Below are 26,381 nucleotides of genomic sequence, written 5' to 3' on the forward strand. Positions count from 1 at the left end.
CCTCTGCCCCCTGCGGCCCAGCTCCAGCCTCACCGCACGCCCTCCGTTGCAGTGGTGGAGAGAGTGGACTCGTGCGCCTCTATGTACAGTCGCTCCATCCAGGGCCACCACGTCTGCCTCCTGGTGAAGAAGGTGAGCCCCGGCCCACACAGGCACCCCTTGGCCCCACCACCTCGCTGCCAGAGCCAGCCCTTGCCCTCCGGGCCCTGACGGTTGTTGGGTTCCAGCGTGTGGCTGAGGGCCAGTGAGCCTGTGTTCGGGGCACTCGCAGCCTCCTCGGCAGAGTTGGGCATGTGCCCCCTCCTGTGTCTCCTGGGAGACACTGTGCGTAGGGCCCGTGCTTGCTTGCTCCTTTCCTCGGGCGGCTGGGGGCGGTGCCAGTCCTCCCGCCAGGTTTACCTGCGTCCTCTCAGGTGAACCCGGGGTCATGTGCTCTCCACCTGAGCTGGCAGATCCACGTGGGTAGAGTCCTTGGTTCTCTTCTTCACCATCAGCGGGTCTGTGGCGGTGTCTTCCCTCGGTCCTGCGTTGGCAACGTGTGTTCCAATTTTTCTTGGTCTTCCTGGCTGCGGGTTTATCAGCTGCATGTTTTTCTTAGCTGTGTTTCTGGGGGCCTCCGACTGTCGAGCTCAGGTCTCTATCTCAGGGTCACGAGATCAAGCCCCACGCTGGGCTCCACACTAGGTATGGAGCCTACTTCAAAACAAATGAAACTACCTTTATAGAAGTTTTGCTATTTTTGAGCAATACAGATTGTTTTCTTCCTTTTTGTTTACTCTTTTGTATGTTGGTTTAGGTGGAAGCTGAGACTCTGCTCTTCTCAGAGATTAGTGCTGTCCGTTTCCCTCAAAGTAGCACGTTAGCTGAACCCCACAAATTTTTATAGGTTCTGTTTTTGTATTTCTATACATTTCATGACATTTTCTGATGTCTGCTTCCAGTTCTGTGAACCACAGGTTCCTTAGACCTGTGGTGTTTAGTTTTCCAGCATTTCGATGGTTTTCTACTCCTGATTTCTAGCTTGACGCCACCCTGGTTGGAGAATGTGCTGCTTCTGATTTCGGGTCTTTGAAAGTATGGAGATTTGTGTTCTGGCCGCAGACGTGGTCACCTGTGGCAGGTGGTGCTCCATGGGTGCGTGGAGGGTCAGGGTTAGGGTTAGGATCAGTCCGTTGCTGTCATTGGGCCCCGCATGGCGATGGTCTCCATTCCTCTGGGCCCTTGCAGGCAGTCTCGCTGGCTCTGTGGGTCTGTTGGCAGATGTGTTGACTGAGCGTCACGGCATCTTGACCCACAAATGTCTCTCTTCCCATTGGGGTTTTGTCTGCTGTCAAGTCCTTTATCCAAAAAGCCACTCTTGCTGTCTGGTGATTGGTGTCGACGTGGCGTTCCTTACCTTCGAGCCTGACTTTACCATGCTGGCGGGAGTGCTTTCGGGTGCAGTCCATGTGTCCTCATGGCTGGGTGTGGTTAGACCACGCTAGGGTTTCCTCCTCCTTTCTTCTCCATCTGTGCCTACCGTTCACCTCTGCCCTCCCTCTCCTGTGTCTTGGGCTCAGCATTTGCCCCCCACCAGCCCCTCAGCCTCCTTTCGTGGGACCTGCTGTCAGGGATCACAGGACAGCTGCTGGAGACCCTCAGCCCCAGTGATCACCACAACCATCTGCACCTGCCTCCTGGTGGCTCTTCTAGAACAGGCCTGTGGCTCAAGATCCTGTCCCCAGGACTAGTTCTGGTGGGCGCGTTAGCCTGGACAGACCTTTCTCTAGGTGCTTTAAAATCACACCGCTTTCAGTTGATCTCAGGGTCATGAGTTTGAGCCCTGCGTTAGGGGTAGAGATGACTTAAGTGTTTAAAAAAAAAAAAAAAAGTCTAGGGCAGCCCGGGTGGCTCAGTGGTTTAGCGCCACCTTAGGTCCAGGGCGTGATCCTGGAGACCTGGGATCGAGTCCCACGTCTGGTTCCCTGCATAGAGCCTGCTTCTCCCTCTGCCTGTGTCTCTGCCCACCACCCCCTTCTCTCTTTCTGTCTCTCATGAATAAAATAAAATCTTAAAAAAAAAAAAAAAAGTCCTTTCTTGGCACTGGGTTACTCATGTCCCTGTGGTATCCCAACAACAGGGACGTGTGTTTGCATTCTTAGAGTGTCTGCGGCCCGCCTCCCCGCCCCTACCCTCTGTCCAGGTGAGTCTCTCCTTCGGCCCGGGTTCCCAGATTCTCTTCGCTGTTGTGGCTGTCTGCCATCAGTCTCACCCAGTGCATGTTCCATGTTGAGGATGACGTGTTCACATCTAAAACTTCCATGGAGGAGGTGGTTCTTGAGATCTTACGTTTCTTTGCTGAGGTGTGCTGTTTCCCTGTGTCAGTGACATTCGGGGATCCTCACAGTAGGCTTGTGGGCCTGTGCCAGATGGCCCCACAGCTGCCTCATGGTGGCCTGGCCGTGGCCGTCTTTCCTGCTGAGCTGAGCTGGGCTTTCCCGGGTCTTTGGATGCTGAGTCACTCGGGGCTGTGTTCATGCTGTGGAGGGCGTGCGCACAGGCTTCATAGCCTCTCTCCTGCGTGTCGGGGCTGCTGCGTGTGGGCTCAGCCCCAGGCTGGCCCGGCCATGATCCCGTGGTGCGTGTGCTCGTTAGGGGGACATCTACATATCCCAGTGCTGGGGGACCAACCCGGTGGCTCACAGACGACTTTACAGACTGCTTTCCCCACGGTCCTCCCCGGGACCTTCGAGGCTCTGGATGCTCCTCTCAAGGTCCCCCAACGGGCTTTTGGCATAATTCCCACAGTCTGCTGAGGCCTCGCGCAGTACCGGATAGGGGTTCTCCAGTTCGAGGGTCGGGCCGCCCCACATGCCTTGCTGGTTCCGGACAGACACGCATCTGACCTGGGACCCCTCCCTCATTTAATTCTCTGAGCACAGAAGGCAGCCTCGTGAAAAACTAAAAGGATGAACATACCATCACGAGGCAATATCTTTGTGTCGTATTTCAAAATTCCATGGTGGTTTTCCCTCTTCCAGGGGGAGAAGTCCGTATCCGTCGATGGGAAATGCAGCGACTCGACGCTCCTGAGCAACTTGCTGGAGGAGATGAAAGCCACGCTGGCCATGTGCTGAGCCCAGCCTGCGGCCTCGCCGGGACAGGGCACCCACTGTTGACGTGGCGAGGTGACATGTTGCGTTGATGTATCCTGTCGTTGTTTTTACTTTGACTCTTTGCACTCTCTTTGGCGAGAAACCCGGATGCAGTCCCCACCGGCGGGGGCTCCAGTAGCTAGGCCGGCTGCCTGAGGATCAGGCCTCACCGCCATCCAGGCCACGGGCGCTCGGTGGCCGGTGCAGGGCGGCGTGTCCTGCTTCTGTGAGGCCATCCGAGTCCCACGAGGCGCCCGGATACCCTGCCTGGGGGCTCCTGCTCACCACAGAGACACTCCCTCCGCCCTCTCCGCTGTGGCCAGAGGGTCGTGCAGGCTGCTGTCTGTTGTGTTCTCTGCGTCCTACTCACGTGTTCGTGTGTCAGACGGGGGCTGCCACCTGCCATGGAAGTCCAGTCACCATCCCTGACGGAGCACAACCTGCACCCTTTGGTTAACAGTTTTTTTTCTGTTCAGTGAGATGTGTCTCCGTCAGCATTGTTTGGTGAGTGGTAGGACTGTTGGGGATTCCAAGTCCTTCCTGTTGCTCAACGCTCCACAGGGTTGGTTCCACGTCGTGCCCGCAGCTGCTGGGAAGGCTCACTCCTGGGGTGGCCCCAGCCCCTGGAATGCACCCCACGGAGGGGGCATGGGGACCTCAGGCCACGCCCATGAGATGCACTTCCTCAGAGGTGATGGTCTTCAACGACGTCATGACTTCCTTCTGACGAACACTGTCACTTTAGCATGTAGAGTAATCTATTACAGAATCCTGTGCGGTGATTCTAGAACCTCAAAATTGTATGATGTGTTATATAAGAATTGATTTGCTATCGACATTCCCAGATAAAGGAGAGAGACATATCACGCTGCTGTAATGATTTTGTGTCAAGATGATCCAATAAACTTGTAAAACAGATGTTTATCTGTTGGATGTCCTGCCCATGCCAGCGTGTGGGGACCGCCTCACAGTCCTTGAGCAGCCCTGTTCCCTCCTTCCCCAGGTGGTGGTGGTGAGGTCATCCCCACAGCGTCCAGGCGCCTGAGCTTGGCCAGTGTAGCAGGGAGCCGCCTGAGCCCCACCCATGGGGCTCTGGGAGGCCCACCAGCAATGCACGGTGGGCATGCCCTGCCTTCCCTTCCCAGGGGACCCCACTAGGAGGGGCTTTGTGGGCGATGGTGGGAGGCAGGTCCTACTTGCTCTAATTTGCCACATTTCCGCTGGCTTTACTGACACGTGGACAAGAGACAATTTGAGACAAGTAACGCTGGGTGGGGAGATGGAAAGCTGGACGGCTCGTCGAGCTTGAGTCCCACGCTGGAGAGTGCGGAGCCCAGGCCCAGACAATTCCCGGCTTGGGGTGCCCTCATGAGACCGGCCTTCGGCAGCCCACCTTCCACCAGTGTCCCTGTTTGAGAATCACCTGCCCCAAACACCAGCCACAAGGCTTTCTCACTCTTCTCAGTGGAAAAAAGCCACATGTCACATATTCAGGCCAGATCCCTTGCTGGCCCTCACCTCCCTCCCCAGGGCCAGGAAAGGTAAGCCTGGAGGGGCACACCCCACAGTGACGCGGCAAGGGCTCTGCTGGCCCCGCTAGCTAACCAGCCTTCGCTCCCAACACCCATCCCCTCGGACGAGCACTTGGCCCAGGAGACTGTTCTGCACAGCTGCCAGGACGTCATTCTCAGGTGCCCTGTGCAACTTTCCTGACCTGCATGGACCCGCTGTGGCAGCCCTTCCAGGCACTAGGCTGCGTCCTGGTAGGACCCTAGTTCCCAAGTCCCTGCTCGTCTGTCTACATCATGCCATTTGGGGCCCATCTCTCTTAACCCACGTGGAGGGTTTGCAGAAGGAGAGGACACAGGTGGACTCCTGTGCTCCCATGGCTCAAGTTTAGTGCAATGGGGCGTGAACCCCAAGAGGCACAAAAGTTGGCCCTGGTTTGTACCAAACTGCGGCTCGCTAGGAGTCCTCAGGAGCACCCACCCGGCTCCACAAGCTTGGTTCCATGCAGAAAGTCTGCCCAGCTGTGTTCAGACGGATTGCGGTAAACAGGCGTGGACATCTCTGGGGCCCCAGCCCCCGTTCCCTGGACAAGGATGCGCGGTGATGAGAAATGTGAGGGACATTTAATCATTGCATCTAATAGCTCTGTGACCCCGCCCGACAAAGCCACACACTGCTCCCGGCCCAGCCCCAGGCTCTGATGGGAGTGCAGGGGCTCGAGGCAGCGGCAGGCCTGCTCCATGGGGTCAGGCTGGGACAGTCCAGCTGAGTCTGGCTCCACCTCAAGGCTAGGGCCGCTCTGGCAAACCCGGTGGTCATCAGTGCTGGGTCAGGCACTCGGAAGCATTTTCTAGAGTCAGGTTGGCCAAGTGTGGGGGCTCAAGACATGTGAAGCTTGGTGATATCAGACTGTTGGGGAGACATGGGTGCCCTCAGCCCTTCTGCACCTGCCTTGCCCCCCCGGCCCCCCAGCCCAGGGTCTTCGCTGGAGGCCTGGGGCGCCGCAGACAAAACCCTCCAAGCTCAGTATGGAGGCCCTGGCCAGCACTGGGGTCACACCCAAGACTCCCACCACAAGCTGCAAAAGTGGGGGGCAGCCCTTGGGGAAATTGGCCATTGGGTTTTCATCTCTGGCTTAGGCTCAACCCTTCGGTATGGAGCCCCCCCCCCCCCCCCCGCCGGCAGAACCCACCCGGGGCCTCACAGCCTGCTTCCCTCTGGGCCACTCACAAGGCTGGAGTGGTTCTGTGCGTCGTCAGGAGGAGAAGCAGCTGATGTTTATTGATGAACTGATCACTTGGGTGTGGTTGCAGAGGTGACATCGGGGTTGTCCCAGGTGCACAGAGATCCCTGCCGGCTGTGACTGCCCTGTCCAACTGTCCCTGTCTGTCCCCAACTGGGAGGCCCCCATTCCACCCCTTTCCTGACTGTCCCACATCCCTTTCAGAAGACCCAGCCAGGGTTTTGGGGAGGCAAGTGGGGCACTTACCTTGTTTTGGTGTCCTGTCTGAAATACACCACAGAGTCCCAGTTAGCCTCAAGCTTTAGGGCCTGTGGCCCCCTGGTCCCTCCACTGGGCCAGATCCATCATGGGGGGGCCCTCCCCAGCTCTGGCCACTGTCCTGCCCCCTGTGCAGCTGGGGTCCTGAGCATGGGGCCAGCCAGGTACTGCCTCCTGTGGCTGCCCTGGCACATACTCACCCACCAGGACTCACAAGCGCACTGCCTCTGATAAAACTCACGTTGTGGTTGGGGACAGGGGACTTACTTGTGCCACTTATTTCTACAATGACAGCAGGGTTGGAATCAGGTAACGCCAGAGTTGGAGGTCACAGTGCCCTCCCAGAGCCCAGCTGCCCCAACTCACATGTAAAGGAGGAGGCCCTGTACGGCTGTTTCCCACTGTGCTGACGACCTGCGGGCACACGGGCGTGGAGATGGGGAGGCCCCGGATCCAGAACCCAGGGCTCACGGACAGGCCCCCACCGCGCCCCCCCCCCCGGGGACTGGAAGGCCACAGAGGGTCAGGAGGATCCCTGGCAAGCCCGTCCCCACCCCAGCCTGAGCCCTACTCGCAGTTGTAGCCAAAGCAGACGACGTGCGAGTCAGTGCAGTTGAGGCAGGAGATGGTTTCGTACTGGAAGATGCCTGCAACACAGGAGAGGCAGCCACGGGCTCCCCCGCCTCGGCCTCCAGGGCCGCCACCACCACTGGGTCCTCCGGGCTGCACGGGGGCTCACTCACCACAGTGACGCTGACAGTCAATGCGGCCTGTGGGGACAAGAGGACCGACCTGTCCCTAGCTCCTGCCCTCCCCAAGGCTCACCCCGGGTGGCCCAGCCTGGGACGGAGCCAACTGCCCTGGGGCAGGGCGGCAGCACTACTCACCCAGGCCTCCAGGCCCGGGCAGGGGGAGGTGGCAGGGAGGCGCCGGGTTTATCCAAGGGACCTTGCCGCTGCCTACGGGATCGAAGGGGGACCCTGCCTCGGGGAGCTGCCCCTCTCCCCTCGGGTGCCCGCGGGCCCATTCATTCATGTCCCTCCAGCCCCAGCCTCCAAGGGACTCCTGAAATAATACAGTGGCCGTCCCCCACCACGAACCCCCTCGGCCCTCCATTGCTCACTTTCGATGATGGCGTTCTGGATGAGATGCACCTGCTCCCGGAAGATGGCTCGCAGCTCGTTGGGGAAATATCCTGGTGGGCGGGTGGGCGGGTGGGCAGGAGGGAGGTCAGGCGGCGGCGGCGGGCGGAGGGAGGGGAGCCGTCCGGTTCCCGCGCGTGGCGGCCGCCCCCTGCCCCCTTACCGGGGAAATACATCTTCCCCTGGTACAGCTGGTCCATCTTCTGGTACACGGCGTCCGCCACTTGGTCCAGCTTCTCCCGGGCTGGGGGCGGGAGGAGGCGCAGGTGAGCGGCCCGGGCCGGGGCCGGGGCCGGGGGGCGGGGCCGGGGCCGGGGGCGGGGGCCGGGGCCGGGGCCAGGGCCGGGGCCGGGGCCGGGGGGCGGGGAGGGGGCGCGCCCGGGAGGCCCCGCCCCCCGCAGCCCCCACCCGCCCTCACTGATCTCCGCGGGGATGGCCAGGTGCAGCTCCTTCATGGTGTCCCGGCTCCAGTCGGCGAGCAGCGAGCCCGACACGGGGATGTCGCCCACCCACCAGGACTTGAGGTTCACGTGATGGCGGTAGAAAGAGAACTTCTCCGAGAAGTTGCCGTGGCAGTGCAGGCAGCCGCGGGCCAGCGCCGCGGTCAGGCCGAGGCACAGCAGCAGGGCCATGGCCCGCCCGCGCCCGCCGCCCGCCAACCAACGGCGCCCCCCGCGCCCCGCCCCCGGCGCAGGCCCCGCCCCTCAACGGACAACGGCCGGCCCCGCCCACGCAGGCCCCGCCCCGCCCCATGACGCTCCGCCCCGCCCCCAGGCCGCGCCCCACGCATGCGCCCATGGCACGCGCAAGCTCCTCCTCCCGGGCTGGCGCAGGCCGGAGGACCCGCTCCGCCTTCCCGGCACCGCGCAAGCTCCGCCCCTAGGCCGCGGGCACCAGCCAATGGCGTCCCGACCCGTTTCCGGTTGCCCGGCAACAGGAGAGCGCGGCGGCGGGGGCGCCCCTTCTCTGGACCTCGCCCCCCTTTGGCTGCGCTTCCGGGGAGGCCCCGGCCGGTGGCGGAAGTTCCTCTGCCTGGGCGGGGCGGCGGCGGCCGGCGGTGCGCGCTGTTCTCGTCGGCGGCGGACGGGACCGGGCGGAGGACGCCGGACACCGGACAGCCGCGAGCGCCGCCGGCTGGTGGGGCGTGACCGCAGGTGAGTCCTCGGGGGCGACCGTGGGCGGCGGGGAGGCCGGGTCCTCGGGGGGGGCGACCGCGGGCGGCGGGGAGGCCGGGTCCTCGGGGGGCGACCGCGGGCGGCGGGGAGACCGGGTCCTCGGTGGGGCGACCGCGGGCGGCGGGAGGCGAGGTCCTCCGGAGGGGCGACCGCGGGCGGGGGGGAGGCCGGGTCCTCGGTGGGGCGACCGCGGGCGGCGGGAGGCCGGGTCCTCGGGAGGGGCGACCGCGGGCGGCGGGAGGCGAGGTCCTCCGGAGGGGCGACCGCGGGCGGGGGGGAGGCCGGGTCCTCAGGGGGCGACCGCGGGCGGGGGGGAGGCCGGGTCCTCAGGGGGCGACCGGGGCGGCGGGAGGCCGGGTCCTCGGGAGGGGCGACCGCGGGCGGCGGGAGGCGAGGTCCTCCGGAGGAGCGACCGCGGGCGGGGGGGGGGGGGAGGCCGGGTCCTGGGGGGCGACCGCGGGTGGCGGGAGGCCGGGTCCTCTGGGGGTGGCGACCGCGGGTGGGGGCAGTGCTTGCCTGCACTCGGTGACTTTGGGGCCGCCCACACACGGCCCCAGCCAGGCCTCCTTGCTCCCCGCTCTCCGCACACGGAGCTCAGGGCCCTTACTCGCCTGTTTTAGGGGGTGAGCCGAGCCTGCGGCCATACCTGGCGGTCCTCAGGGCAGGGCCTGCAGCCTCCCCGACTGCCCAGTTGACGTGCCGAGGACTGGTTGTGTCCCCGGGTGTTTGGGGTCACCTGTCGGGCTCTGTTCTCAGAACACCCTGGACCCATCGACTGACCATGGGTGAGCTAGTGGGCGTCCTGGCTGCCCCCACCCTGCAGACAGCCAGCTCCTGCTGTGTGCCTTCCCCTCTCACTCACCCCTCCAGAGCGGAGCTGTCGGCCTCAGCCACTGGCCACGTGTGGCTACAGCCCTTCAAGCCCGCCTCAGCTAATCAGGGCGCCCGGCAGGTGCCACAGACACCCCAAGTCCCAGACACAGAGCACATTTTTTTTTTTTTTGAAGTCAAAACGTCGGTGATAATTTCAATTTCCAGGAGGTGTTGAAATGACATTTTGTTGTTTTTCGGTCAAATGCGATACACTATTAGTGTTAACTTCACCTGTTTCTTTGTACTTTTTTCACTTTATAGCAAGGCTACTGGAAAATTTTAAGTTATGCCTTTGGTGCAGGTAATATTCCTAGTGTTTTCTGTGACATTCCTTCCACAAACGTATGTCCTGCTTTCGCAGGATTCATTGTCTTCTGTGGCTTTAGTCTTAAACAGGGCAAGCTACTCAAGGATTTAACCCAGTGCTGGGTGTATTGTAGTTGAATTGGTGTTGGCTATGATTTTTTTTTTTTTTGCTGTTATAATTTTTTTTTAATTGTGCTTATTTTTTGGAGCAACTTTAGGTTTACCGCAAAACGGGGTGGAAGTTCCCCCAGGCCCCATCTCCCCGTAAATGCACAGCCTCTCCCATTACCAGCATCCCCGCCAGAGCCTGATATGTGTGACAGGTGATGACCAATATCGGGACATTACCAGCCACAGCCCGCAGGTGACCGGGGTTCACCGTCACTGCTGCACGCCCTGTGGATTTGCATGAATGTCACAGACACCGAGCCACCGTCACCGCGTGGCTCAGAGGAGGCCCCAGCCCTACAGATCCCCTGCTCCACCGAAACACCCCCCCTCCCCAGCCACTGTGGGCCCTGTCACCACCTCCACGGCTCTGCCTTTTCCAGAAGGTCCTAGACCTGGAGCCATGGGGTGTGTGGCATCCCCTCCATGTCTGTGTCTGGCTCAGGGGTTTTATTTGAACCTCTCTGAAGGGAGAGCACGGCCGTATCACCCTTACGTCGCTCAAAAAGCTGAGTGCGGTGTTTGCGAACCCGGCACCCATGTAACCGGGAGTTGAGTTCTAGGTGAACCTCCGTGTCTCTCTCTCTCTCTCTCTCTCTCTCTCTCTCTCTCTCTCTCTCTCTCTCTCGGCAGAAGCAAAAGTGGTTATTTTAGTTCCTCAGGGAGGCCTCAGAAATGCTAGTTCAGTTCCTGGACTTTTTTTTTTTCCGAACGATTTTCAGTCTGTTTGTTCCGTGTGTACCAACGCCGCGCAGCCAGGACAGGCGTCAGCCATCGATCGGGTTTCCGGGAGCTGCTCTCCCTTCTCTAGCGCCTCATCAAACGGAGCTTTAGCAGAAATTCCCCGAGCAGCCGGCTCAGAGCCTGGGCTTTTTCTCGGGGAAGTTCAAGACATGCCCCAGCTGGAGAGCCCTGTTCCTCATTTCCTAGAATTTCGAGGTTCAGACTGCTTAAGCCGAAAAGAGGCAACAGCAGCTTCAGAATCCAGGTTCTGGGAAGGAGGTGGGCGTTGCTGCGTCTCCTGAGACCAGAACAAGGCGTGCGTGGTGGGGTCTGTCTCTGCGGGGAGGGGGTCATTAGGGCTGTGGGAGCTGAACGCTTGATGCCTGGAGTACCCTGGGGGTCCCCATACGTGGCCCAGCGTCCCCGGGGGCAGAGTGGCGGGCGCAGCACCCTGGACAGAGGGTGGCCGGGAGTGGACGTGCTGTGTCCCCTCAGACCAGGGTCTTCTCAGCGGCGAATGCGTGTCCCGGGTGTCCTGATGTTAGTCACTGGCATAGGCTCTGCTGCTCCTGCCCTGCCCCTTGAGACATGCGAGACCCCAGGCCAGGCCCCCGAAGAGGTGCGGCGGCTCCTCAGCCGACGGGGGCGGCCCTGGTGGCTTGCCGCCTTTCATCTGCCTTCTGTCCCCCACCCCCACCCCTGAGACAGGATTCAACCCATGAGAGAAGGATGGGGAGTCACTGCTGATGGGCACAGGGTTTCTTTGGAGGTAGGAGAATGTTCTAGAATTATGGTGATGGTTGCACTGCCCTATGATTTTACTAAAACCATCAAATTGTACACTTTAAAAGTTATTTGTGGTACATGAATTGTATCACAGCGGGTCATAAAATAAGAGGATCCGCAGGAGGGCGGGACCGCGTAGGACCCCTTGAGAGCACCTGGCCTGCAGTGGTCTCAGCAAACCGCTTCCTGCCTTCCTGCATCACAGATTGGGGAACTTGAGCCCGGAAGCAAAGACATGAGGGCCTAATGCCAGTAGAGCACCACCCCCCTGGCGGGGCGGCAGGCGGCACCCTCTGTGGTCCTGCAGGACGGCGGGGGGACTTCCCCCCGGGGAGCAGGGCTGACATTTAAACCGCAGCTATGGGGGGCGGCCTTCTGGGACGGGACAGATCGGGGCCCCAGAGCATCCTCCCACCCACCGTGCCCAGGGGCCGGCCTCTGAGCTTGGGGCCTGTCCCCTCCCGTTCCCCCGGCCCCAGGGCAGGGTCCCCGTAGTGGGGGGTGCGGGGTGCGTCAGTGGCCAAGACAGGATGCAGAGGCACCGGAAGGAAGTGGCAGCGCCTCCCCGGGAGGTCATGCAAGGCAGCTGCCTGGAGGAACTGTGCTTTGTTTGGTTTTCAGAAGAAAAAGGGGGGGGGCAGAGGGCGTGTGTTGGAGCCGGGGAATTTGTCATCTTCATCAGTCTAGAAGTTTCTAAGTACCGCCGGGCACATGTCCGAGGGAAGAACCTGGCCATCAGCAGAGCCCTGAGCCCCAACAGGCCTGTCCCACCGAGGACGGCGCCCGGGAAGAGCCGGTAACCAGGATGGGGCTGGCAATGTGGGGTCACCTCCAGGCCGCGGGGTGTCTGCGTCCCATAGAAACCTGCTCCTGAGGGGGATTCTGGACATCGGGGAAGTTTCCTAGAAAATGGTTGCTTCGCTTAAAAAAACCTGCACTTTCTGAGAAGAGACCAAGGGCAGGAGCCCTGTGAGCCGCCCCCCCCCCTTGCCTGGGCCCAACTTCCAGAACTGCCCTGGGGCGCGTCTGGTCCCCGCACGGAGACACCCCCCCCCAAGCCTGCTTCTGCCCTCCAGTCTCAGGTCCCCAGGTGCTGTGGTTGCGGCTGAGGCCCCGGAGCCATGTCCGACAGGCCCCAGGACGAGAGGCCCCAGCGGGCACTGGTGGGTGGCACTTTCCCCCGTCCGCGGCGGCTGTCAGGGTGCGGCTCAGCTTGGGGTTACATAAGGGGCCCGGAAGCGAGTCGATGCGCAGGAGCGGCTGGACAGGGACGCAACCCCCACCTCGTCTCTCAGGCGGAGGGTGTTTGCAGGTTGAAGTAAGCCCTGGGATGGGGAAGTGGCCAAGCCCTGCTGTCAGGCGGCTGGAGCAGAGGTGACTTGCCCTCCCAGTGGAGGACGCTGGCCCTTTACCTGCGCCAGAGTGGCCTAAGCGTGGCCAGGTTTGCAGGTTAACCTCCGGGACAGGTATGCAGGCCCCTTGGGCCTTATTGGTCTCAGGGGGCCCCGGGGATCACCGCCGGCCTGCCCAGCACAGCCGCCGCGGTGTGAGGGGTCCTGGTCCTGGGCCACTGCCCTGCGCTCTCAGGCGCCACCTTCCCGCCGTGGGGCTCTGGGTGCCCCGGGCTGTGCCCATCCACCGACACCAGGGAGGGTAGGCGGCCCGGGGCCCTGGACCTGAGGCACCCGTGCAGTTCTGTAGAGGCCGTGCGGAGGTGCGGGGGGGGGGGGGGCAGCGGACAGCGCCTGACGCTGGCCTGGGGGCGGCGACGGACGCCTGCGTGATGGGCAGGTGGTTCACTGCGCCGGGTGTGGCCTGGCAGAGGAGGCTGGCTTCACCCACGCGCCCAGGTTCCCGCTCTGGCTCGTCCCTGTCCCCGCCACTTAACTCCTCCTCAGCGGGGTAGCGCTGAGTCACTATCTTCCATACGGGGTCTCAGCCGGGGCGACCCCCCCCATGTCCGCAGGGCCCAGGGGGCCGAGCCAGTAGGGGCCCATCCTCCCTCCCGTGAAGTGTGTCTGCCGCGTTCCTCCAAGGGTCCCGGGAAGTGCCTGTCAGGGGTCAGCTGAGGTGGCAGGACGTGGTGGCGGCGGCCAGAGCCAGCCGTGGGGAGGGAGGCCCCCACGCTCTGCTGACAGGCCCGCGTCCTCCTGCTCCGGAGCTGGGGCTGCCGGGAGCCGCCCCGCTGGTCCTCACGGGGTGCTTCCTCTGCCACCCGCGCCCACGCCTTCCCCGTCATGGGCCCAGTGAGCAGGGGTGGCAGCGGCTTGGGCCCAGAGTGTGTCACTTAGGCCCGGGAGGGAGGCTCTTCTCCCGCCCCTTTGCCCACCGCGTAGTCACAGCCCCGTTAGACAAGACCCACGTAGCCCGCAGCCCACTCACTGACACACACAGCTCCATTTTCAGGACGTCCCCAGCCTTGCACAACCACCGCCGCCGTCTGCCTCCATGCCATCCTGTCACTCCGGGGGAGCCCATCCCCGTCAGCCGTCACTCCCCTCCCGCCACCCCCCCCCCCCGCCTGTGGACAAGCCCGTCCAAGACGTGTCACACACGTGGACTCACACCCATGGGGACTCCTGTTCCCTCCCTGAGCGTCGGGGGCTCGGGTCCGTCCCCGGGGCGGCGTAGGGGGGGCCTCACCCCTGCTCACGTGGCCGACAAGGCCTGTTCGTGTGTTCACCCGTTGCGGGACGTGGGGGTCGTCTCCAGCCTTTGGTGAGAACGTGAGTTGTGCCGCTGCCACCGTGTGTGCACGAGTCTCCGTGTGGATGTTCGCCGTCGCCTTCGGGGTGGCCCTGGGGTAGCTCCGCCTGACCCTGGGCTGTTCCCCGCAACAGCCGTGCTCCCCGTTTCCGATTTCTGCACGTCCTCACCAGCGCCGGCGATTGTCCTCGGTGCTTACAGCCATTCCCGGGGGGCGGTGGTTCCCTCGCCTTCCCCGGGGCTCCTGTTGTCCTTGGCCGCGCCTCCGTCCCCGGGCTCACCTTCGGGGTCCCTGTGGTTCAGGCTGCTCAGGCGGGCTTGGCCGCTCGGCGCAGAGAAGGGGACACCCCGGCCCACGAGTAACCGGGCCTGGCTGACGTCGCTGCTCATCAGGCGGTCGTGCGTAGCCAGTGACAACTGGCTCCTCAGTTTCCTGGGGCTGCTGTAACCAGTGACCACAAGTTCCATGGCCCTAAAGGAACCCAGATCTGTTATCCCGCGGTTCTGGAGGTCACAAGTTCAAAATGCCGTGGACGGGGCTGGTCCCCCCGGGGCCCCAGGAAGACCTGCCCGGCCTTGTCCCGCGTCCACAGGCACTGCCTCCCCGGCCCGCAGCCCCCCTCCGTCCTCCCCGCCAGCAGCGCGGGCTCTCAGGGTGTCTTCTCGGGGCGGCGCCTGCGGGTGTCCCAGCGAAGCTCCTACTGCCCATTTGCTGGGAGCAGGGCACCTGTCGTCAGCCCGTCGTCTTTGCCCCGGGGCCACTGCGGGCGCTCACCGGGCCCCGTAGGAGTCTGGGCCTGGGGTCCCTGGACCTGGCCTGGCAGCGCCCGGGCTCTCATGCTCTTCCCTCAGCAGGACCGGCGTCGAGCCGGCGCTCTCTGCGGGGCCGCCCTGGTTCTGGGCGGTAAGGGGCGTCCCCACAGAAGCAGGTGTGATGAGGGAAGCAGAGGTTGGAGGGTGCAGGGCCTCCTCTGGACTCGGAGAGGCAGGAGCCCCCGGGAGTCCCATTTCAGATGTGGAGCCTCCGGAACTTTCTGATACTACAGCTGGGCTGGTAGGAGCTCTGGGTCTGCGGTAATTTGCTGCGGCACCGGCACCGGCACCGTGCTGGGTCTGGAGGGGCACTACCCGCCAGGCCCGAGTTAGAGGAATGAACCCCACCGTTTAAGCAGAGAAGCGGGGTGGGCACTGACTAACGTACATGGTTGCACGTGTGCAGGTGCACGATGTGGCGTGGGGCCACGGGTGGGCCCTTCCTCTTTCCTACTCTCCACACACTTCCCCTTCTGCACCTTCCCCCCGGTGAACTCCCAAGACCCCCACCCCGCCAGCCCCTGGGGCATCCGGCCCCCCTAACCCCGGCCCCCGCCGTCCCAGTGCACCGCACACTTCCGGGAGCGGGGCGGGGGGCGGCACCACCGTGGCAGGGTGGGGAGCACACCCGGCCCGGCAGGGTGGCTGCATCCCCAGCATGAGCCCAGCCACCACTTCATGCGCCCCACCTCATCCTTCACGCTCTCTGACGTGAGCCGGGTACTGTCCCCACGGAACAGAGGAGGACCCAGCTCAGAGAGACGGCGGAGGGAGGGGCGGGGGGTGGGCTCTCGCGGCAGGACCTCGTCCCAGGGAAACCAGTGAGGGTGGGCGTCCGTCGTGGTCCCGTGTTGGTCAGACAACACGAGCAGATGGGCTTGTCCAGGCTTCTGGAATGGGCCCTGCAGTGGAGAGTGTCCCCCTAGAATTCCAGTCCACCCGTCGGGAATGGGGGCTCTGCACACATCCTCGGGTGGCGAGATGAGGGTGGGCCCCGGTGCAGCGGGGAGATTAGGGTGCAATGCAGAAACACAGAAATTCTCCTTTCCCAACTCTGGAGGCCAGACCCCCGGCCAGGCTGTGGGCAGGACTGGGCCCTTCGGAGGCCGTGGGGACAGTGCTCCGGGCTTGCGCCTGGCTCTGGCAGTGCCGGCCCCCCTGGCGCCTCCACCCTCGTGCAGCTGTCTGCCATGCGCCTGTGTCTCCTTTTATAAGGACGGTTGTCATCGCACCAGGGACACCTGTGTGATCTAGGAGGCACGCAGCCCGAGATCCCTGATCGTGTCCGCACAGACCTTCTTCCAAATGAGGTCCCGTCTGCAGGCCGCAGGGACATAGACGACTGTCCACGGAGGGCGCCGCTGACCCGCCGCGCTCTCCCTTGGTGTCTGCGGATCTCCAGCCCCTGCTGCTGTGCGAGAACGCCTCCGGGCGTGGGGAGGATCCACCGGCTCCGGCCTGTTGGGAGCTGTCTCTGCATCTTCTGGTCTGAGGCAGTGGGGACCTGCCACGGACCATTTTGTCTGTGGAGCAACTGGGGCCCCCTTGGTGGACTGAACGTCACAAGTCCTGGGAGCCCCCGATCCGCCTCCTAGTCCTTACAGAGCAGGGTTTCCAGAAGCAGGTGACGGTTCCTCCCCTTTCCGTGTTCCAGGTCTCCGGGAAGCCGTGGGGTCCAGCAAGTCTCCCATCGCTGCAGCGCCTGCCTGACACGGTCGTCCTGCCTGGGCCCCTCCACAGAGGCATCGCCAGGGAAGGGGGCCGAGATGTCCAACCCCTTCCTGAAGCAAGTTTTCAACAAGGACAAGACCTTCCGCCCCAAGCGCAAGTTTGAGCCGGGCACCCAGCGCTTCGAGCTACACAAGAAGGCACAGGCGTCGCTGAATGCCGGGCTGGACCTGAAGCTGGCCGTGCAGCTGCCCCCGGGCGAGGACCTCAACGACTGGGTGGCCGTGCACGTGGTGGACTTCTTCAACCGCGTCAACCTCATCTACGGCACCATCGGCGACGGGTGCACGGAGCAGTCCTGCCCGATCATGTCGGGCGGCCCCAAGTACGAGTACCGCTGGCAGGACGAGCACCAGTTCCGCAAGCCCACGGCGCTCTCGGCCCCCCGCTACATGGACCTGCTCATGGACTGGATCGAGGTGCAGATCAACAACGAGGAGCTCTTCCCCACCCACGTCGGTGAGTCGGAGTGGCCGGGGCGGGCCACGTGGGCACCGGGAAGGGCAGGCCCCACTCGCTCTCACGTCGAGCCAGGATTCACATGCCCGCCGTCTACCCATTTAAAGTGTACAGTTCAGTGGCATTTATAATATGTTCGCAGAGTTGTGCAGACCATCACTGCTAGTTCCAGAACATTCCACCACCCCAATAGCATCCCCATCAGCCATCATCCCCGCCCCCCACCCCACCCTTGGCTCCCACCATCTCCTCTGTCTCTGTGGATGGGCCTCTTCTGGGGACCTCCTGGGAGTGGGGTCCTGCAGGAGGCGTCCTTCTGGGTCTGGCGCCCTCCCTGAGCATCGTGGGCTCGGGGTCCATCCCCGGGCCAGCGTGTGTGGGCACCTTGCTCCTGCTCAAAGGCGAGGGATGTGCTCACGTGTGGTGGACACATTCTTCTTTAGGTTAAGGGCCCTGAGACAGGAGATGACTCTGGATGTCATCAAAGGGTCCTTGTAAGAGGAAGACAGAGGGAGGTTGGACACGCGAGGGGAGAAGGTGGTAGGACAGTGGGGAAGGAAGGATGGGCCATGAGCTTAGGAATGCCGGCAGCTTCCCAGGGCAGCAGGGGCACGGGTTCCCCCTGGCGCCTCTGGTGGGAACCGTCCTGCGGTGCCTCAGCCTCAGCCCAGTGACACTGACTGGAAACCGTGAGAGATGCACGTGAGTTCTTTAAGCCGCTCAGCCGGTGGTGGTTTGTGACAGTGGCACCAGGAGCCGCCCACAGCCGTGGCTTTCTGTCACCATCAGCACTGACATGGCACCCCTGAACCCCGGCTGGGCAGACAGGTCTCAGGCCTAGCTCTGCACCCGCTCGTTCCTCCCCTGGGCCCTCACTCAGCATCTGCACCGCGGAAGGGCTGACGCTGGCAGAGGCTTTCCAGGGACTATCCAGGGAGAGGCCACCCCCGGCCCGGGATTCCCAACAGTCCCTACTTCAGGTCGCCGGGTCCATGGGGAGCCCCGGAGGCTGTGTCATTTGATTCCCAGCCTTGCTAGGCCCCGTGCGAGTCCCACCGGGTCCTCGGGGGTCGGCACCCTAGAACTCGAGATGCCCAGCCTGCCCCGCACCCGGGGAAGGTGAATTCCAAGTTTACCAAAGAGGATGCTGGGGAGAGGCAGAGAAGAGGAACTGGCAGGTGGCACACGGCTGTGCAGCGGGACTCTGAGTCCAGGCTGCCGGCCTCGCGCAGCGCTTGTTCCCCAGGCGCCCGTGTCGGGGGCCTGCCTGGCCTGGGCCACCCCTGCCAGCCCTGTTTCAGGACCCCAGCCAGGCATTCAGAACGACGTGCTTCCGACAGACAACCGTGTCTCTCCGCTTCTTGTCTGTGCCACTGCCAAGAACCGTGTGGCCGGGCAGAGAGAACGGGTCCACGTTCAGTGCAGCTCCCGTGTTGCTTCTGCTCCCGCCTGTACACCCCTTAGACCTCGTCGTGTCAGGCCAGCGGCTGGCACACTTCTCACTCTTCTCATGGGGACCAGCTGGCAAATCTTTCCAGCCTCACAGGCCAGACAGTCTGTCTTAACCACTCAGATCTGCAGTGTAGACCAAAAGCCACCAGAAGCAATTTACAAACAGGGCTCTGTGTTCCAGGTAAACTTTATTTATAAGAGCAAGTGGGGGGCCAGGTTTGTACCCCTGCACAAGAGACCACTGTGAGCGTGTGCAGTGGCGTCCTGGAACAGTCTACTCTGAGCCCATCCAAGCCAGGCTACCCGGGATCGCCGCCGGGGAGTCCTGTGCTAGGAGAGAGGTGCAGGGCGGTGGCCTTGGACCAGGGCCCCTGGAGGTGGCTGGCCCACCCCACGGCCTTCAGCAGCTGCTCCTCGGGTGCCCACAAATGTGGGTCGAGGACGACCATCAGGGTTCATCCTTGCAGAATTGAGTGGCGGGGAAAACAGCTCTCAGTGATGCCGGACAAACCGTCCAGGGGGTTCGTGGCCTGGGAACTGGACCTGGTCGCCCTTCACAGATGCTTGTCAGCACGAGCTGCACACAGGCACCCCTGCTAGGGCGGAGCGGCCATCTGGGCCCAGCTACGGAGGAAGGGGTGGGCGGGGGGCACGAGAGGGCACAGGGTCAGGCTGGGCCTGTCTCACAGCTCACGGAGCACCGTCGCCTTCCCGCTCGCCTTCTGTTCCACACACGTCAGGTCAGACCTCCCCCAGTGGAGAGCAGCCACCTGGGCCCCACTGTGGGGGGTGGACGTCCCCGTGCGCCCTGATGAGCACACTGTTGTCCAGATCGCGTGTGCTGCCCCTGGGCTGTTAGCCCATGAGCCCCCCAGCCCCCAAGTCACGATGGGGCCAGTGTGTTCTTTCCGGTCCCGGGCACCCACCCGGTGGTGCCGACTGCACCCTGTCTATATAGGACGAAGTCACATGATTGAGGGATTGAGGGGGTGCAGAAAGGAGCATGGGGGCGCCTGACACACAGGCTGCCAGAGGGGCTGGCACGGGGGCTCCCCTGGTCGGGGCGTTTGACCACAAGGAAGGGAAGTGAGGAAGACACTCCTTAAGCTCCATGGCAGGAGTGAGCACACGTACACGTGCACAGCGAAGCTGCGTCGATGCTCGAACGTAGATGATGCTGTGAAGATGCACTTGAGGCGGGCAGACCCCGCGTGAGGAGTATCAGACGTCAGGAAACATGTTTTTGTGGGTCGTCCCGTTCAATTAAGAAGAGCAAGCAGAGCTAGGAATAGAAGCGCACAGCCCAGAACCCGGGGGGGGGCAGTGGGGCCCGGGGGGGCCGCAGCCTCCCTGACCCCCGCCCTGTGTGCAGGCACGCCGTTCCCCAAGAACTTCCTGCAGGTGGTGAAGAAGATCCTGTCCCGGCTGTTCCGCGTCTTCGTGCACGTCTACATCCACCACTTTGACCGCATCGCGCAGATGGGCTCCGAGGCGCACGTCAACACCTGCTACAAGCACTTCTACTACTTCGTCAAGGAGTTTGGCCTCATCGACACCAAAGAGCTGGAGCCACTGGTGAGCAGGGCAGGCATCCGGCGGGGGCGGCGGGGGACATGGGGGTCCCCAGGGCCCGGATACCCGGCTTGGTGGGTAGCCTGACATGGAGAAAGGGAAGCGGAGGCAGGTTCTTTGGGTCTGGGCCCAAGTTTGTGACACGGCGACAGTGGTGTGGCCACTTGGATTCCGGCACACGGGATCCACCCACCGGGCTTGTGTCTGGTGCTTTTGCTCCCTACTCCGCGGGGATGCGGCTGCGTGTGTGAACCACCCGTCCCCCCCAACCCCTGACAGGCAGAGGCCCTGAATCCTAGGGCTGCTGTGCCCTCGGGGCCCCCTAGGAAGGTCACCCCGCCCCATAGCCCAGAGCCATCCCAGGACGGGCCCCAGAGTCGGCTGCTCCTTCCTGCAGCTGCACCCCCTTTCCCTGCGGGAGACCCTGGGGGCCTGGGTGCTGACCCTGGGCAGCCCCGTCTCCCCTGCCCACGTCCCCGCCTCCTGCCTGGAGAGCAGGCAATGATGTGTTTCTAACTGAGGTGAAAGTCACATAAGTAAAAAAAAAAAAAAAGTCACCTAAGTTAAAATTGTCAACTGAACAGTTCAATGGCATTTAGTACATTCACAAGGGGCTACAGCCATCACCTCTGGTTCCAGAACATTCCGTCGCCCCAGAAGAAGCCCCATCCCCATCAGAGGCACTTTCCCAGCCTGTGGCAACCCGCTCTGTGGCTGTGGATTTGCCAGCTAGACCCGTGTCCACCGCAGCCTGGTGACGGGACGGCTCAGGCAGCAAGGGTGGCTCGCTGGGCCCCTCCCCCAAGGCTCCCGCACCTTGCTTTGGGCTTTTAGCCAGACCTGTGAGGTCAGAGGGCGGCAGGCAGCTGCCCTCCAAGTTCCCACCAGCTGCTGCCACTGTTCCCCAAGGTCAAGAACATCCCCCCAGGTGAGGTCCCAGGGTCGTTCCAGGGGATAGGGCATCTCCCCAAGCATGGAAATGCTACAATGTTCCGAGAGCCTGCTGGGTCTCTCTCAGCTTGTTTTTTTTTTTTTCTAAGATTTTATTTATTTATTCATTAGAATACACAGAGGGGAGAGAGAGAGAGAGAGAGAGAGAGAGAGAGAGAGAGAGGCAGAGACACAGGCCGAGGGAGAAGCAGGCTCCATGCAGGGAGCCCAACGCGGGATCTTGGGTCTCCAGGATCACGCCCTGGGCTGAAGGTGGCGCCAAACTGCTGAGCCACCCGGGCTCCCTGGTTTTCTTTTCTTTTCTTTTCTTTTCTTTTCTTTTCTTTTCTTTTCTTTTCTTTTTTTTTTATTTATTTATTTACAATAGTCATACAGAGAGAGAGAGAGGCAGAGACACAGGCAGAGGGAGAAGCAGGCTCCATACACCGGGAGCCTGACGTGGGATTCGATCGCGGGTCTCCAGGATCGCGCCCTGGGCCAAAGGCAGGCGCCAAACCGCTGCGCCACCCAGGGATCCCCCAGGTTTTCTTTTCTTAATAAGCATCCTGATTCCTTGTTATTTCTCCCACATCGATGCTCAGAGTTCTTTTTTTTTTTTCTTTTTAAGAGTTTGTTTATTTAAGAAAGAGAGAGTGAGCACGTACAGGAGCCGAGGGGAGGGCCAGACGGGGAAGCAGACTCCCCCGTGACAGGGGTCCCGGCATTGGGCTCGATCCCAGGGCCCCAGGACGGTGACCTGAGCTGAAGGCAGGTGCTCAGCCCACGGAGCCAGCAGGCGCCCGATGCTGAGTTCCTTCCCCAGGCGGAGGCAGAAGAAATGCGCTGGAGCCATGACCCCCCCAGGCCATGTGTAAACGAAGCGGGTGGTGATCTGCCCGCTGCCCCTGAGCCCGGCGGCTTCCGGGGTCTGTCCTGTACAACGTGGCGGGAGGGGCGCCTGGGCGGCTCAGTGGTTGAGCGCCTGCCTTCAGCCCAGGGCGTGATCCTGGGGTCCCGGGATCGAGTCCCGCATCGGGCTCCCCGCACGGAGCCTGCTTCTCCCTCTGCCTGTGTCTCTGCCTGTCTCTGGGTCTCAGGAATAAATAAGTAAAATCTTTAAGAGAAAAGAAAAGAACGTGGCAGGAAGCCTTCACACCTAGATTTTTTGCATTTGTCGTTCGTCTGTTGGGACAGACTCCCGCGGCTGCTGTCCCCGGGTGTAAAGGTTGTATCAGGGTGACGTGACGTCCTGCTTGTTGTTAACAGAAAGAGATGACCGCGCGGATGTGCCACTGAGAGCCCCTCGGCCCCGTGGTCACTGAGGCACTGCCCAGGAGACACGCTTGAGGGCCGTGTCTCTGGAACATGGACCCATACTTTCTAGAAAGCCCCGACAGTGAGCGAGCTCGGCGCCGTGGGTCTGCACGCAGCCACCCTGAGCCTGACTCCTTGGCAGGCATCGAACTTGAACTCCATGGTTCTATGTGTGGAGCTCCTGGGAGAACCCACTTTGTGAACCACTTGCACTTGCCCCGTGGACCCACTGGACTGGCCGCCACATGCAGCCGGTGACCCTGTGTCTGCTTTGCGACGCCCACAACGACCTCGCACCTGCTCCCCAGCTTCCCTGAGCCCCGTCATGGATCATGAACGATTGGGGTTTTCTCCCTGTGAGCCCCCCTCCCCCTCCTGAATACACGGGGTGACTCTCCTGTCGGACCCTCTCCCAGGCTGCAGTCTTTACAATTTTGCCAAATATTTAGCTGGAGTCAGCCTTCCTGCAGATGCCTGACAACGTGATGTGGAAGCCGTGTGTTTGCGTGGCCCTGTGTGGGGACGGGACCCCAGCCCCAGCACCGTCTCCCGTGGACACTGGGGCGGTGGCCAGGGCTCTGCCTGGGGCCGCACGGAAGTGACCACAGGAGCCCCGTCCTGCCCGTGCCTCCTCCCCGCCCGCACGCAGCGTCCTCAGTGGCCTTTTGCCGAGGCAGCCCTTCCAGTCTGGACTGCACCGGCTCCGAGTACCTCTGGGTGCGTGGGACGCTCGCAGGGGCGAGGGTGCCATCACCCAACACCAAGCAAGTGCAATTAACGTGACCTTGGCCTCGGTCCTTCTAGAAAGCCCCGGGTCCAGCTGGAGGAGGCCCAGCGAGGCAGCCCCCCCAGGACCCGAGATGACCGTCTGATTGAATGTAGTCAATGCAGAACCTCGGCCGAGCACCGCAACCACTGTGTCCCGGGGCTGCAGGCTGTCCCCGCGGCCCAGCGGGTCGGGGAAGGTGGCGGGGACTCTCCCCACCCTCCCTGCCCACGGGTGTTCCCGCGCGAGCATCAGAATAAATTGCCGCCTTTGTACCTGGGGCTGCTGGTCGTCATGTCTGTCTCCTTGCCCGAGGCCTGGTGTTGGCCACGTCACTGTCATCGTCACCTGGGAGCCCTTGTCCCCATGCTGAGGCCTGGGGGCCCATCCGAGTGCCCCCGCGTGGCTGAGCCGATGCACAGAGTATCGTGCGATGAGGATTCCGGGGGGGTCAGGCTGGGCTGTGGGATGTAGGTTCCTGGAAAACAGGCTGAGAACGTGAGGACGGCACCTGCTCCCCGGCCCGCCGGTTGCGTCTGGGGCTTTCCGGGCCCTTCAACAGGATTCTCACTGCGTCTTGCTGTGCGCCCCACGCAGGAGCCAGAAAACCGTGGTCCCTGTGCAGGACAGATCGGGAGGGCAAACCGGCTGGGCCGCCGCCAGCCAGCCCTGGCCCAGAGCCCCTTCTCCGTGCCAATCGCGCCCCGGGGGGGGGGGGGGGGGAGTGGGAGCAGGTGGGGCAGGAGCGGGCCGCGCTGGCTGTCACCCCTAGAGGGCGCGCCGTCCCGTGGGAAGGAGCCGCTTCCCCGCCACCAGGCTATTTGGCAAGACCTCCTCCTGGGCCATTGTTGCCTTCCCCGCTGATTTTGCAAATGCACCACAATTTCCAGAACCCACTAAGAATTCGGGAGCTGTTGCTAATTGTAATTTCCCCCCAAACACATCCCCATCCTGTTCCCCTGGGACCTGGGACCTGTGGGCTCACGTGGCAGAGGAGACCTCGTCCGAGACCCCGTCGTGGGGGTGACTCTGGGTTCCTGGGGGGGCTGACGTCCTCACCAGGTCCCCCCAAGAGGGAGGCTGTGGGGGGAGCCCCAGAGGTGGGCAGACCCTGCGCTGCTGGCAGTGAGGACGGAGGAGGGGCTGCGGGCCGGGGAGGGGCCACCTCTGGAAGGTGTGGGGGCAGGAGGGGGTCTCCCTGGGGCCCGGGGTGGGGGGTGACCAATCCTGCCCACACCTGGGTTCTAGGACTGAGCCCAGAACCATGAGAGCATCAGTGTGAGCAGTTTAAGCCCCGAGTTGGTGGTGACCTGCCTGTGGCCCCGGGAGGCTCCGACCCCCATTCTGTGCACGGGACGCCTGGCACCCCTTGCCCTGGGCCCCTGGGAATCAAGTCGGGGAGGCCAGCTCCCAAGGGCTCCTCCGTCCGCACCCGGAGTCACTCGCCCTCACAGGGCAGGTCACCCCAGAACCTGCGCAGCCGGGAGGGTGATGGAGGACAGGTGTCGGCGGCCTTGCTTGGACAAGCCGGCGGCGAGGGGCTGTCATCCCCGCGGCACCAATCCATACCCTTCCACAGACGTGACACAGCAGGCGGCCCTGCCACAGGGGACGGAGCCGCGGGCCGAGGCCGTCCCCCCTCAGGAGCCCCTGTTGCTGGAAGCTTCCCCCCGGGGGCCGCATCATCCCTAGACCCACGCTGGCCTGCACCCCGAGCCACCAGGGGCAGGGGACGCCCCCAGCCCCTTGGGCACCCAGGCCCCGGGCAGCGTCGCCAGCCCCCGTTGCTGTTCTCAGCAGCTGCTGCCGGAAGCAGAGTCAAGGCGCCAACGGGCCGAATCGTAAGAACCATCGGCTAAGTCCGACTGTGATACTGGTTCCCGCCGGACCCCCGAGTGGAGGGGCCGCGTGGGGCCACCGAGGGGGGGCAGTGGGGCCTGCAGGAGCCGGGCGGTGTGCACAAGCCCATGCACACCTCCCTCCACGCAGAGTCCTGCACCGTTTGGGTCCCCAGGACTCATCAGTGACAATACATTCTCCTCTAGTCGAATCTTTACAAGTATCCCCGATTCTGGTTATAGGTAAAATGCCAGGGTTGGCGTCCGTGTCAGAGGCAGCACGTCATGGGGCGTTTTGATGAGTTGTGACGTAGCCTGCAGTAAGGGGCACCAACGTACGCTTCCATCAGCACATTTCATGGATCCTGTTTCCTTATGTCCCCCTCCCAACGCTGGATGTTAGGCCATGTGACATTTACCTATTTGATAGGAAAACGTCCTCACTGCATCTTGACCATTGATATTCCCAATTTATATCTTTTGTCCATTTTTCCATTGGGAAGTCGTCTCTTCTTATTGATTTATAAAAACTCTTTACATATTGAGCTTTACGATTTTTTTTGGTAAAATTTTATTTGTTTATTCATGGGAGACACAGAGTCAGAGACACAGGCAGAGGGAGAAGGAGGCTCCCTCTGGGGAGCCCGATGCGGGACTAGATCCCAGTACCCTAGGGTCACGCCCTGAGCCAAAGGCAGATGCTCAACCACTGAGGCACCCAGGTGTCCCCTAGACTTTTTAATATGCTTGTTTATAAAAGCTTTTTTATATATAATCTGTCATGTGTTACACAAATTTCTCCTGGTTTCTTGTTTATCTTTAAGATTGCTTATGGTTATTTCAGCATACTTTTTCTGCTTTTTTGGAGCTTTCAGTTTTGGTAATTATTTTCCTTAATGTTTTTTTAGCCTTGGTGACAAGCTTACAGACTTGGGCTGGGAAAACCTTTATGTAAATATTCATCATCTCTGTTTTCCTCTGGTTCTCTATACTTTTTTCTTCTTTTTTTAAGATTAAACACTAGATAAGTTTCACAGTTTAGTTTAGTTTTATTTATTTCTTTTTTTTTAATTTTTTTTTTTTAATTTACGATAGTCATACAGAGAGAGAGAGAGGCAGAGACACAGGCAGAGGGAGAAGCAGGCTCCATGCACCGGGAGCCCGATGCGGGATTCGATCCCGGGTCTCCAGGATCGCGCCCTGGGCCAAAGGCAGGCGCCAAACCACTGCGCCACCCAGGGATCCCCTATTTTATTTATTTCTTAGAGACGGGGGAGCACCTCCAGGAGGGGCAGAGAGAGAGAGGAGACTCCCCACTGCACACGGAGCTGACACGGGGCTCAGTCTCACGACCCTGAGATCATGACCTGAGCTGAAACCAAGAGTTGAACGCTCAACCCACTGTGCCACCCGGGTCCCCCACAATTTTTTTTAAATAACAAGGAACCCCCTATTCCCGCACAGGGTGACCGTCCACACAGATCAG

The 26,381-nt window shown here is 61.9% G+C and overlaps 3 protein-coding genes across 4 annotated transcripts in view; 2 read left to right on the plus strand and 1 right to left on the minus strand.

The window, feature by feature from the left end:
• The window catches only part of AP3D1 (adaptor related protein complex 3 subunit delta 1), a 39,663-nt gene extending 35,611 nt beyond the window's left edge, over positions 1-4,052 (plus strand). For both annotated transcript variants that reach the window (XM_055343370.1, XM_055343371.1), the window contains 2 exons: positions 53-132; positions 3,021-4,052. In XM_055343370.1, coding sequence (XP_055199345.1) covers positions 53-132; positions 3,021-3,116 — 176 coding nt within the window. In that variant the 3' untranslated portion in view covers positions 3,117-4,052. The remainder of the gene's footprint in view (positions 1-52; positions 133-3,020) is intronic.
• Positions 4,053-5,278: 1,226 nt separating this feature from the next.
• Positions 5,279-7,939, minus strand: IZUMO4 (IZUMO family member 4). Its single transcript, XM_055344076.1, has 10 exons — positions 7,705-7,939; positions 7,450-7,530; positions 7,268-7,339; positions 6,888-6,914; positions 6,716-6,791; positions 6,511-6,558; positions 6,412-6,426; positions 6,133-6,150; positions 5,874-5,888; positions 5,279-5,552 (listed from the first exon to the last, which is right to left on the minus strand). The coding sequence occupies exons 1-10, from the start codon at positions 7,916-7,918 to the stop codon at positions 5,462-5,464; spliced, it is 657 nt and encodes a 218-aa protein (XP_055200051.1). The 5' UTR covers positions 7,919-7,939; the 3' UTR covers positions 5,279-5,461.
• Positions 7,940-8,324: 385 nt separating this feature from the next.
• MOB3A (MOB kinase activator 3A) lies at positions 8,325-23,337 on the plus strand. The gene is made up of 4 exons (XM_055344882.1): positions 8,325-8,440; positions 16,491-17,023; positions 19,848-20,050; positions 22,244-23,337. Exons 2-4 carry the CDS (start codon positions 16,603-16,605, stop codon positions 22,271-22,273), a joined length of 654 nt encoding a protein of 217 aa, XP_055200857.1. The 5' UTR covers positions 8,325-8,440; positions 16,491-16,602; the 3' UTR covers positions 22,274-23,337.
• Positions 23,338-26,381: the final 3,044 nt, after the last annotated feature.

Source organism: Nyctereutes procyonoides, unplaced genomic scaffold (assembly GCF_905146905.1).
Source record: "Nyctereutes procyonoides isolate TBG_1078 unplaced genomic scaffold, NYPRO_anot_genome, whole genome shotgun sequence".
NCBI classification, from domain to species: Eukaryota; Metazoa; Chordata; class Mammalia; order Carnivora; family Canidae; genus Nyctereutes; species Nyctereutes procyonoides.